Source organism: Populus trichocarpa, chromosome 6, assembly GCF_000002775.5.
Source record: "Populus trichocarpa isolate Nisqually-1 chromosome 6, P.trichocarpa_v4.1, whole genome shotgun sequence".
Lineage (NCBI taxonomy): Eukaryota > Viridiplantae > Streptophyta > Magnoliopsida > Malpighiales > Salicaceae > Populus > Populus trichocarpa.
This window is the reverse complement of record NC_037290.2, coordinates 26,322,580-26,335,148: the sequence shown is the minus strand read 5'-3', so window position 1 is coordinate 26,335,148 and position 12,569 is coordinate 26,322,580. Positions and strand designations below refer to the sequence as shown.

The window sequence follows — 12,569 nt, the reverse complement described above, 5'->3', positions numbered from 1 at the left end:
ATAATTAGCAGTAAGAAATGGTGAGCAATAATTCATAATTGGAGAAAAGAGATGATAATCAAGAGAAGGGGCAGAGAGGGAACCTGCAGCAGCTGCACCAATAACATCTTTCTTTGAGTCCCTGGTGTTGAGGACCAGTCTAGTTTTGTAGTCACCATGAGAGGCATAGAAGTCTGAAAGGGCCATGTTGATGCAGCTCAAAGCAATATTTGCATCCAAATAAGCCAAGTCAAGAACCACTCCTACATTCACTGGGATTGTAGATGTCGTGTTCTGGGCCACTCCCATTTCTAAGAACAAAATCATCAAAGAAAGGAAGAAAAAGAAAGATAGAACAGGATTTAAAGAGTATTCTTTCATGATCATCTTGTTGTCCACCTATGGTTGAGCTGATTCTAGCTAGTTTTCTTGGTTTAAGCTTGGAAGGAAGGAAGAAAGGAAAGAAGTGTTATTTATAAGGGGAAACTAAAGTTCTTGAGGAGGGGCCTAACCGTGTTTTGGAGAGAGGAGAAGAATAGTGATTGTAATTACTAGGAAATTGCATGATTTGATTGTTTGAATCAAATCATATTAATAAATTGGAGATGGTTACATGGACGTGGGTCCTGCAGGGGCTACAATTTTACGATAGCCATTTACATTTACATTGAAGAAAAATTTATTGAATTCTTTCAAATAGAAGGTATTAAGAGGAATTAGCAAAATTCTTCTTAATATATATATGAAGTAAAAAAAATTAATTTCAATTAATGTATAAACTAATTTAAAATACCTTTATCATAAATAAATAAAAAATAAGTTACCAAGTATACACCAATATCTTATAAGATGTGTATGTGAACTTGATGGAAATAAAACCAAATGTGTGTTTAGTATTGTGATGTGTAATATATATATGTTTTTTTTAATATCAGAACTTTAATTAAAATCACATAAAAACCATTAATTTAAAACTTTAATTTTCATAAGAAAAAATTGAAAAATACTTTAAAAAGAATGTTATAACAAAAACAAACACTTAGTAATTAAATGGTTACACTATTGAAACTAAATACTATATCCTAGAAGATTACTCCTTTCCCTAATTCCCTTTTTTAATTAGAAATCATGTCTCCCTTTGTAAGAATAAATAAAAGATGTCCAAAACACAAATGGGGAGTGGGTATTTTGGTTAAATATTAAAATTATTTAAGAAAGAGTTATTCCGAAAAAGTTGGAAGAGTAGAATGGCAAGAGATTTACATTTACACTGTACAGTACCCCCACCATAGTCAATGATGCCGGCACATGTTAATGTTTCTTGTAAAACAGAGGCACTTGGACGTTTTGGTCACATATGACAAAAATCTGTCGGAATTCGCCTTGTACTGATCAATGATATCCCTTGTCTTGGTGGTTATTTCCCCCATCGTTTACCCTTTGACTAAATCAAAGTATTTGTGATTATTATTGAATATTCAAGCTTAGATCCCTCAACTTTTGCGGCGATGGTGGCAAAGAGCTTCGTTCCGACATCATCTTCTCGAGTTTGAGTTTAATAAGATATTGTCTCATTGTTTTTAGGTTTTACTAAGAGAAAGCACCGGGCTTTTTCTTGATTGTTTGAGAAATCATACAAGGCTTTCCTCAACAAGCTGTAGCTAAAAAAACCAGTGTACCTTACTTAATTAATCACTATTATAAAATATAAATCAGTTAACAGAAAGTCAAGTCTTAGACGTCCATCACTAAACAGTGCGTATGTAATTGTCTATTGTTTAGGACAATGATCGAATTTGCCAATCATTTATTTTAGTTGTGGCTTTCTTCAAGGAAGCATCCTTTGTTATGTCACAGGATTTTGTTTTCAAGACCCATCGTTTTATCGAAAGTACTCTTTAGAAATGTGGTTTAACTTGTATTTTTAAAAACTTTAAATTTTTTTTTATTAAAATTTAATATAGTTTATACGTTTTAAATCGTTTTGATGTGCTGATGTCAAAAATAATTTTTAAAAAATAAAAAAACATTATTGACATGCATTTTGATACGAAAAGTTATTTGAAAAGCACCCGCAACCATACTGCCAAACACGCTTTTCAATCGCGTTTTACACTGCTGCAAGCTTTTTCCTAGCTGCTACTACTTAATTCTATTTCAAAATAAATAAAATCACCATAGATTTTTAAGAAGAATTAAGTGGGGGCTCTCCTCCGGTTCGGATATCTTCAACACCTAGTGCCTTGGAACACCAGGTGCCTTGGATGTTAGGTAGCCTTTATTCTTCTGACCTGGTGACCAACGCCTTGGAGCCTAAATTGGTTTTGATTGAAAAAATAAAAAAATGAAAAACTCAACTTGTTAATTTAATTTTTTTTTTGTCAAAAACATCATCATCTTAATTCTTTTTTCTTTTTAATTTTGTTTTGAGGTCGACCCTCTTGCCCCTAACTTGTCCCTTGCCCCTGGTGAACCTTGACATAGTTTAAAAATCATGACTAACACAACAAGTTTCAAGAAAAGAATCTAGGTGGTGACCCAGTGGTAACAGTTTGGGACTAAGGGGTTTGCTCCCTCTTAGGTCTCAGGTTCGAACCCTGTAGTCGCTCATATGATGGTCACTGGAGGTTTACATGGTCGTTAACTTCAGGGCCCGTGGGATTAGTCGAGGTGCGCGCAAGCTGGCCCGGACACCCACGATAATCAAAAAAAAAAAAAAAAGAATCCAAATGATTCTTGTGATTGCTAGGAGGATAAATTAATAGCTGTAGAAAGAAAGATGTATAAAAATATCAACTGGGATTTTAAATTCTATTGCTTGCTTGTATACCTAATGCGGGATGCAGAAAGTCAGCTTGGATTTGATTAAAGTAATTAATTTACGATTAAGTCCATCAATTCCAGTTTTAGTGTTCAATGATTAAGAAATCAGTCCCGTCTATTGGCTGTTGCAAAGGGAATTTATATATTAACTGCATGTTGTCAGAGATAAGCCATTATTTTAGTTCTTTCTTGAGATTCTGAAAGTCTCTATCCTTGAAAGAAATTAAGAACCAAGCTTAAAACCTTGAACTAGCAACTCTAAATTATCAAATTTCTATTCAAAATTTACCCGAAAGCAGGAACTAGATCAATTTACATATGCATATAATATAGAGTTGCAATTAATATCATTACAAATTGTTATTACTTTCATTCCTAGAAAACTGTAAATACAAACAGAAACACTTACATAATTTTTTAATTAGTAGATTACAATAAATTTTATTGATATACTATTCTCTCATTGTATACATGATAAACTTAGACAAAAATAAATTATAGCGGGAAAAGAAGTTAAAAAAATCAAAAAATACAATAATATGTTATTTTTATAGATAAAATTACAGACAGAAAAATTCCATCAATAAATGTTGTTAATAAATCTATCTGTAATATTTAATTTATGATTTGAGGAGGAATTCTTCTCTCCCCCTCCCTTATTTCTTCTTCTTCCTCTTTCATTTTTCACTGCAACAAACAGCACGACCCCGTAATTTTTATCACAAATCAACCTCTCACTACAAATTTAACCAACCCAACACTTAATTTGTCAACATACTTGTTTTAATTCAAATTTTATTAAGAATTCTCCACTTCAAACTTAATTTTTTAACTCAATTTTTTAATGTTAATTTTTATTATATATATATATATATTATTTAGATGTTTACTTATTTTATAGCCTTTTCGTTTAGAAATTTGTTGTATAATTTATACATATAAGGGTTTATTTGAGATTTTATAAAATTATATTTGTACCTTCAAAAAAGTCATTCTTCAAAAAATAATTTAGCTTTAAGGATTTTTATTATGAGACCTACATAAACTCTTTTGATCATGAGACATGTAGGGTATGAGTTGGTTCTTATCATTTATTTTTATTTCATCAGATATGTTAATGGAACCTTTTTGTGAGTCTCCAGTTCACAAAATGCTGCGAGTTCAACTCCAACAGCTAACATTTTGAGAACTTACAAAGAAGAAGAAAACAGATGAAATCTTGATATTGATGATGAACTCTATATTGGTGAAGAAAACAAATGAACTCTCGATATCAACAAATCTATGTTGCTCTTTGTTGCTGGCTATAACGCAGTATTCCATAGACATCCATAATGCCGGGAGGGAAAATTGGATCAGTTGCTGCCCTTACTGCAACTTTCATCACGGTAGTAACATTGACAGGGGGAGTGAACAAGGGTCCAACAAGGGGAAATTGTTTAAGTGGTTTTGCATGTTGGAGAACCTGCAGTGAGATTGCCATTAATAAATTACAATGAACCTCCAAATTACAAGATTACAATATGATATGAGTGAATCCTCCTCGTCGCATTTCAAGCATTTCTCCCATGTAAATGATTACATGGCAACAGAACACTCCTCAAAACTAGATTTCTGGTGAGTAGAATCATAGCATGCTCCTAAAAGACAAGATGCGATCTCCACTTATCCCCTTAAAGTGTTAAACTAGACTCCTCAAGCGCTGAAGGGCTAAAACTATTAATGAATTGCAAGGTGCATAGATGAGGACCATAAATATTGAGAAATTAAGAAGTCATCACAGGGTGGGGGGGATTGCAAAGGCAATGACTTTGATTGGCTAACCTAAATTTGCCAAAAGCTTCAAGCTTGGATGTACGACATTCAAGTGTTGTTTGGGATAACCTAGTAATCTAGGTAAATATACAAGGATGCACAACTTACCATCTCCAACGGAGAACCGATTACACCAAGAGGTAACTTCACACTTCCAACATTGCGAGTTTCATAAATAAACCCAGTCCGGAGAACCACTCCTAAACAAGGAAACAAAACATATATATTTCATCAGATTTACGGTTACTATAATCCATAATATAAGATAGCAATACACTGTCAGCTACGAAAAAACACATTTACCCACGATACTAACAAATACATACACTAGCACTCTAAACTGCAAGATTTTGATGATTAAATGCAATGAAAAGAGTACTAAGATATAAAGGATGAAACCAATATATCATAATAGCATTTTACATTAAGGAAATTTTACAGTTTTCCAAATTCAAAAGTTTTAGGACAGCTTTCTCATATTTCAGTTGCTAAGAAGAGTAAAATGAATGACAAATATATAAAAGGTATAAATTACAATAATGGAAAGAAAAAAATTACCTCCATATGCAAACTTGGTCAACAACTATCACGACCCGAATCCCGGATCCATGACCTGCACATAGGCAAGATTCCCCTCCAAGATTCTATACCTATGCGAACCCAAACTTACATACAAACTTATCCTTTAAACAACTCAATCAGAGTTCAACACATCATTAATAACAAAATTAACTTCATAATATAATTCGATTGTCTTAATACAAGAGTTAATACAAATTCATAGTTCTGGAGCACTAACTAGACATAAAGAAAAAGTACTAATTTCAACAAAAGAGCAGGTTCTGAAGGTTCAACAAAAGTAACCCGCTAACAAGCTATAAGCCTGAAAAGATAAATAATGAGAGGGTGAGTTCAACAACTCAGTGAGTAGATAACGTTCAATATACACACACGAGGTAATACAACAATGAGAATATATATACAATTATGGCTCTAGGTTCTTATAGGAAGGTTTCTCAAATAGACCATAACAAGAATATCATAAGGTAAAGCTCGTCAGAAAGTCAAAATGCAATGAGCATGAGGCTCCGTACTGTGGGATGATCAGTCCACACAGGTTGGTGACTCCCTCGACCAACTAGGGTTCAGATACGATGTGCACAAAGACTAACACTACCCTGTTAGCATGAGTATTCTAACTAGCATACCTTAGGTTCATAATCATAATCAAACAAACATATTCATATCTCAAGGCACAACTCATGACATCAATCAAATGAGGAGTTGTCAATTCAGAAGTCAATTCAAAATACATATTGGTTCATATCAAGAATTCAGATTCAACATTTGATCATGCTTTATCGTAACAAGAATAATAATCAACATATATATTATCAAAAAGCATGATCCAATTCATATTAACAAATCAAATATTTTTAATATTTCTCATGCATATGGAAAATTATCCACTCACCTGACTCGAAAGAAAACAGAACTTGAAAGCAGATACCGAAGTAAATCCTACTAATGTTCCGCCGGTAGAATATCAGGATTATCTGAATAAAAAGGAGTCATATTCAAAAATAACTCAAAAGAACATACAACCTATTTAATACACTTAACTAAAGGTTTATTCCATAACCCTATATGTTTTTAAACCAAACTAGTAATTTTTCCTAAAAACCCAAAATTAAACGGTTTTCCTGAAATCTAATCCATAATAAAACAAATAATAAAATTGATAATAATTCATTAAATAACCCTCATTTATTCATCAAACCAATATGCAAAAGCTAATATTACAGCTAGGGACCAATCTGGAATTTATCATATTTTTAAGGTTCAAATTGAAACTTTTGTCAAATTGAAAGACCAAACTAAAAATGTCATAAATTCATGACTATACTATAATTTTGCCCATAATTCATCCTCATTTCTGTCCAGAATCTCTAATTATGCTCCAGGGACCATAAATTCATGACTATACTATAATTTTGCCCATAATTCATCCTCATTTTTGTCCAGAATCTCTAATTATGCTCCAGGGACCATTCTGGAATTTTTCCAAATTTTTAGGGTCAAATTATAAGTTTTGTCAAATGGGAGGACCAAATTGAAAGTGTTATAAAATCATAACTATACTGGAATTCTGCCCATAATTCATCCTCATTTCTATCCAGAATCTCTAATCATGCTCCAGGGACCATTCTGGAATGTTTCCAAATTTTTAGGGTCAAATTGTAATTTTTGTCAAATGGGAGGACCAAATTGAAAGTGTTATAAATCCATAACTATACTGGAATTATGCCCATAATTCATCTTTAATTCTGTCCAGAATCTCGGATTATGTTCCAGGGACCAATCTATAATTTTTCCAAAGTGAGGGACCAAATTGTAATTTTCACAAATTGAGGGACCAAAGTGAAATTTCATCATCTTCAACCTCAAACCCAGAATTTCCATAGAAAACCTACTATTATCTCCTGATTTCTAACTCAAAATTCACCATTTACACAAATCATAACTCAAAATCATCATCTTTACCTAAAATCTTCCAAAATCAACTAAACAACTCATTACCCATAACAATCAACCTATAACATTCAAATCAATTCATCAATAAACCCAAAACACAATCTTCAAAACCCTAACATTTATCAAAATAGAAATTTAAAGCTTAAAGAACACACATTTATACATAATTTTACCTTTAAACTTATTTTCTCCAACTCTCTTCTCCTTCCCTTATCTTTCCTTCTTTTCTTTCTTCTTCTTCCCCTTTTCTTCTCTTCTCCCGTCAGTTTTTCACTCTTAGAACACACCTCTCTTCTTTTTCTTTTTTTTTCTATTTATATTTATCAACTCTTTGTTTAATTACTACAATACCCTTTATTCATTTATATCCATTTTTAAGCCTTCAAGGGCTTTATTGCCTTTTCCTACTCATTTTATTTCAAAACATCACAACAACTCTGTTTCAGCAACCTTCTACTTCAAACAAACCACAAGTAAAAAATTTACATAAGGTAAGAATGATAAGAAAAGGGAAAAGTAAATATCAAGGCACACTTGAAAGTGTTGATTCTTCTTGTGATATAACTATTTCATATCAAACAATGTATTATAAAAATCAAACTGTATCTACGTATAATACAAACTGGTTTTTATAAAGCTTTAGAAAACAGTCCTTGTTTCCAGAAAAATGAAGATGAAGATGTGTTATGCCAGCCATCAGCATTAACGTGACATGATTCTAGATACAACACTCGAAATAAGCAGTAATGAAAATTAGTAAATTTCCCTCATAATAACCTTGCAGCAAGTAATTGACCAAGCCAAAGTCAGTAGCAGAGATGTAAACAAATCTTTTTACACCTACAACAAATGAGCAGCCAACTATCAAATCCAATCCATTAGAACTGGAACCACCTACTCTCTAACATGCAACTTATTTTGCAATGGCTCTTTTTCCCTTTGTTGCTATATAATCACCATTCCCAATTCAAACCTTTGAAATTCTTGTAGGTTGCAATGTACTGAAAAGACTCTTGTCAAAGTCATGTAATTTGTGCAAGCACTGTCAATGAGCTAATGATTTGAGGAGTCTCTAGTTGAAAAACAAGTAACCACAAACATTTGATCTTCATCACCTTGGTCAACAACTTGAGCATTGGCCTCCTATTTTTGAGGTTTTGTTTTGGAAATGACAACTTCATGCCCAAGTTGATTGCACTTGTTGCACCTTGCATCTGGTCTTTTCCAGCACTTGAATGTGGATGATCTGTCTTGCCATATTGTTGACATGGTGGATAACCATTTTTCAAAGATTTTTCCTTATTTTGCATCTGGTCTTTTCCAGCACTTGAATGTGGATGATATGTCTTGCCACATTGTTGACATGGTGGATAACCCTTTTTCAAAGATTTTTCCTTATTTTGAAACTGGTTAGTATTAATTTTACTGCTTGAAGCCTGATTTTTCTTGAAGAATTTCTTCTAATCCTTTTCAGAATCTTGATGCTTGATTGGTAGAGCTCCTTTTACAAAACGATCTTGCCTCATAAGCCTTCGTTGTTCTTGAGCTTACAGGGCATTCAAAAGTTGTATCATTATTATTTTGGATAGATCTTTTATGTTCTCCAAAGTTGTGATTGATTCTTCATATCTTTCAGGCACTGTAACCAATATTTTCTCAATAATTCTAGAGTATGTGGATGTAGTACCAAGTAATTTAACCTTGTTAACAATAACAAGTAATTTATTTGAGTGCTCTTTGATAGTCTCAAATTCTTTCATTCTTTGCGGCTCAAATTCTCTTATTAAATTCAGTATTTGCATTAGGGGTGATCATTTTCGGTTCGGTTTTTACCCATAAAAATCAACCAAACCGAAAAAAAAAACAGACCCGAAACCGAACCGAAACCGGCCCAAACCGACCGGTTTCGGTTCGGTTTCGGTTCGGTTTTTGATGCCCAAAACCGAAAAAACCTATATGCATTTTTTTGGGCTTCGTAATGGGCTTTATGATGGGCTTTTAATGGATTTTTGATGGGCTTGCAATTAATGTTGATATTGTCTCATTTTCTTTGAAGATCCAAAAGTATATTTAATTTTTTTACCTCTAAATATTCATTTGTATTAAATTGTTAGTCACTCTTATGTTTATAAGTTTTTTGGCCACTGAATATTCATTTATATGAAATTATCAATGTTAATCTTGTATTCAATTTATTTTTTACCTTCCTAATATTTTTCTGCTTTCAAAAAATTTAAATAACACACTCACAATCACACACTAATAGTTAAAATTCAAATTACAAACCATTGCCTTCAAAGGGCTTAAAGAAAAAAACAACAAATACCATTATTATAAAACACAAAAGATATCTAATAAACCTTTGCTATCATACTATCAGTTGTTCCCAACAAGTTGTATATTAGTACACCAAGAAAACCCAATAGCAAGCTGTCCTTTGAATAGAGCATTCTGCACAAGCATGCGAGTGAATTCCTAACAGAATTAATGCATCATCATCTAACACCAAAAAAGAAGAAACTAAACATAAGGCATGAAATATAAAATAGCAAGAGTGTTTTAACTAGTGAGTGACACCAGTCATAGCTTAACATGCAGTCATTATCATTGCAATAAAATCACCTCTTCCGTATATAAACTTCACCCAACTCACCATTGCCCAAGTAACAACATAATCAATACAATTATATGATAGATCTGCATTTTGATAGCAAGGAAAGGAACACAGAACAGCTTGAAATCATAGTGGCTGGATGCATGATTTTGGTAAAAACAAGGAGAGTTTTATGAGTAAACCTTAAGAACGATCTCAGATTTGAAGGTACCATAGTTCACTCACCTCGGATACTCTTCTTTCAGTAGCTGCTTCAAGACATTGTATAATCCTTTGTCTCTCAGCCTCTGATTTTACAGGGGACTCATCAATATGCTTGATATAATATTCCTACAAAATAATCCATGAGCCAAAAAATCAATTGCAAAAGCGGTCATCCCTAAACACATTTTGTTAGCACTATCAACTTCAAGAAGTATTCCATGTTTGTTAGCACTATCAACCTGTAACACAATGAAATATTTAGTACCCAAAAAACAACAAGAATGATGGTCAAGACTGAAGAGCACACACCCACCAAAAAAGGACACCAAAACTCTTACCCTTATGACAGTAGCATTCTTGCAAGCTTCATTATCAATCACAACCTTGACATAAAAAAAAGAGAAAAAGAACTGAACAAAATGGATGTAAATCTGTTTTCACTTCAAAATATAACATGTTGAAACTTTAGCATTGAATGAAACCTCAGCTTTGCCATAATACTCAGATTATGGTTGCAATATATCATCACATTTACGAATTCTTTCAATAAGCCAAAATAAGTGGCAATATGCATGCATGCTGGTAAGAGCTGCTATGAACATACTTACAAAACATTAACACTTATATATGGCTCAAAATCAGGGCTAGACAAGTTAACAGTAAGGTCCTGCATCAATAACAAAACCTGCAAGACACCAAAAGGAATTATATACAGAGCACATCGGGATAATCAAGAAAATTAGAATGTGCACGCACCAAAGTTATTTTAACTAACACCTTGATGGGAAAAATTTAAGGTCACTTTCACTTAGAAAATTAAAAAATGAAGATGACGAATCTGCATAATACATACCTGGGTGGATTCAATCTCCTAAAGAGTTTCTCATATTCATCATCCATGTCATTTGAAAAGCTCATGTTGACCTCTGTAGAAATTAAAAATTTTGAAGAGGAAAAGGAAAAAAAAAACTATGAGAACAAAACCAGCCAATAAAACCAGAAGTTGGTTTCTTGAAGAAGAACCATGACCAATGACAAGGTAAATAAGAAACAAACAGATCCCACATCAAAAATCCTTGAAAACTAAAATAAAACACGACTAATCACCTCATCAACAAAAACCCATCACCCAAAAACAAAAGGAGAGGAGAGGAAATTGATGTTTACCCATTGATGCTTCTGTGGTGTACTCGTACTAAACGAAAGAACTAGTCGGAGTTCTCTCAAGAACTTGTCCGATAGGCTAAAATATTTTGAAGAGGCGAGAGGGAGAGCCTCTAGTACTGGGGTGGGTGCTCTGGTTAGGGTTAGCAGAGAGGGAGAGGGAAAGGGACGGCGGGTGCTCTGGTTAGGGTTAGCAGAGAGGGAGAGGGAGAGGGACGGCGGGTGCTCTGGTTAGGGTTAGCAGAGAGGGAGAGGGAGAGGGAGAGGGGGTGGGACGGCGGGTGCTCTTTAGTTTGTTAGGGTTAGGCAAGAGGGGAAAAGTTTCTATTTATACTAGTGGTGGTTAGGGACCTTTTTTTGAACCGGTTCGGTTCGGTCCGGGTTAACCGGTTTCTGCATTACAAAACCGAAAACCGAACCGAACCGGAATTTTTTCTAAATATTCTAATCGGTTTAATCGGTTTTTTTTCTCGGTTCGGTTTTTTCGGTTAATTTTTTGTCGGTTTTCTCGGTTTATTCGGTTTATCGGTTTTTTTGCACACCCCTAATTTGCATATTATGTATCCTTTCATCTCTTACATATTCTTCCTTCAGATAGTCTCAGACATCCTTTGCTGATATGAGAGACATGATTCTTGTGAAAATGGTTGTTGAAACAACAACAAACAAGCATTCTTTTGCTTTTGCTTTTGATTTTTTTATTTTTCTTTCTAGATTGATGTTGAACAACTAGCTAGATTTATGGTTTAGGGAGAAAAAAATAGATTTTGATTTTTTTTATTTTTCTTTCTAGATTTATGTTGAACAACCAGCTAGATTTGTGGTTTAGGGAGAAAAAAATAAAGTTTATTTGCTGAAGAAAGCTTTTATGATTTAAAGCTGACACCTAGAACCTAGTATAATAGGGTTGGGTTATTTGATAAGCTTTGGTTTTTCTTTCTTTCATTGTAGGTCCCCTCATACAAATTGTTGTGATATCAATTAATGATTTTAAAAGGAAGAAAAGAAAAGAAAACAGGAGAGAATCTTATGATAATAGTCTGCTATTGTTGTACAGACTTGAGTTTCTATTTTATTCATTAACACTTCATTACATTTATAGGAAGAACAATCAACCGAAATGCTCTAATAAAGCATCAAATCAGCAAATAATATCTTAACTAACTAATTTGCTCCTATAGACTAGCTCAACATTTATTTGATGATAATAGAATAGAAAAAACAGGACTTACGGATTCCTGAAGCAGTCTTCAACACTAGGCAAATCTCTAGGTTCTTATTAAGTTAGGACCAAGGTTGTCAATTTCGTTCCGTTTCGCCCGGAATGGCCGAAACATTCCATACCAATTCAAAAAACAGAATAAATTTCATCTCATTTTAAATCTCGGTCCGTTCCGGATTTTTCAGCTAAATTCCGCCCGGAATGTTCCGGTTT

The 12,569-nt window shown here is 33.4% G+C and overlaps 3 protein-coding genes across 6 annotated transcripts in view; all 3 read right to left on the bottom strand.

Annotated features, from left to right (window-relative positions):
- The window catches only part of LOC7489173 (glutamate receptor 2.8-like), a 35,663-nt gene that overhangs the window by 9,602 nt on the left and 13,492 nt on the right, over positions 1 to 12,569 (bottom strand). The window contains exon 1 of one of the 2 annotated variants that reach the window (XM_052453494.1): positions 84 to 379. The exons of the other annotated variant lie outside the window; for it this stretch is intronic. Within the exon in view, the coding sequence (XP_052309454.1) occupies positions 84 to 366 (283 nt within the window). The 5' untranslated portion in view covers positions 367 to 379. Of the gene's footprint in view, positions 1 to 83; positions 380 to 12,569 lie in introns of those variants that run through there. 2 annotated transcript variants of the gene reach the window in all.
- The window catches only part of LOC18100710 (glutamate receptor 2.8-like), a 59,588-nt gene that overhangs the window by 33,590 nt on the left and 13,429 nt on the right, over positions 1 to 12,569 (bottom strand). Inside the window, exon 1 of one of the 2 annotated variants that reach the window (XM_052453497.1) lies at positions 379 to 427. The exons of the other annotated variant lie outside the window; for it this stretch is intronic. The gene's annotated coding sequence lies outside the window, so the exon portion shown is untranslated. Of the gene's footprint in view, positions 1 to 378; positions 428 to 12,569 lie in introns of those variants that run through there. 2 annotated transcript variants of the gene reach the window in all.
- LOC7459903 (uncharacterized protein At1g32220, chloroplastic) overlaps positions 3,886 to 12,569 on the bottom strand; it is an 81,269-nt gene continuing 72,585 nt past the window's right edge. For both annotated transcript variants that reach the window (XR_008059386.1, XR_008059385.1), the window contains exon 11: positions 3,886 to 3,926. The gene's annotated coding sequence lies outside the window, so the exon portion shown is untranslated. The remainder of the gene's footprint in view (positions 3,927 to 12,569) is intronic.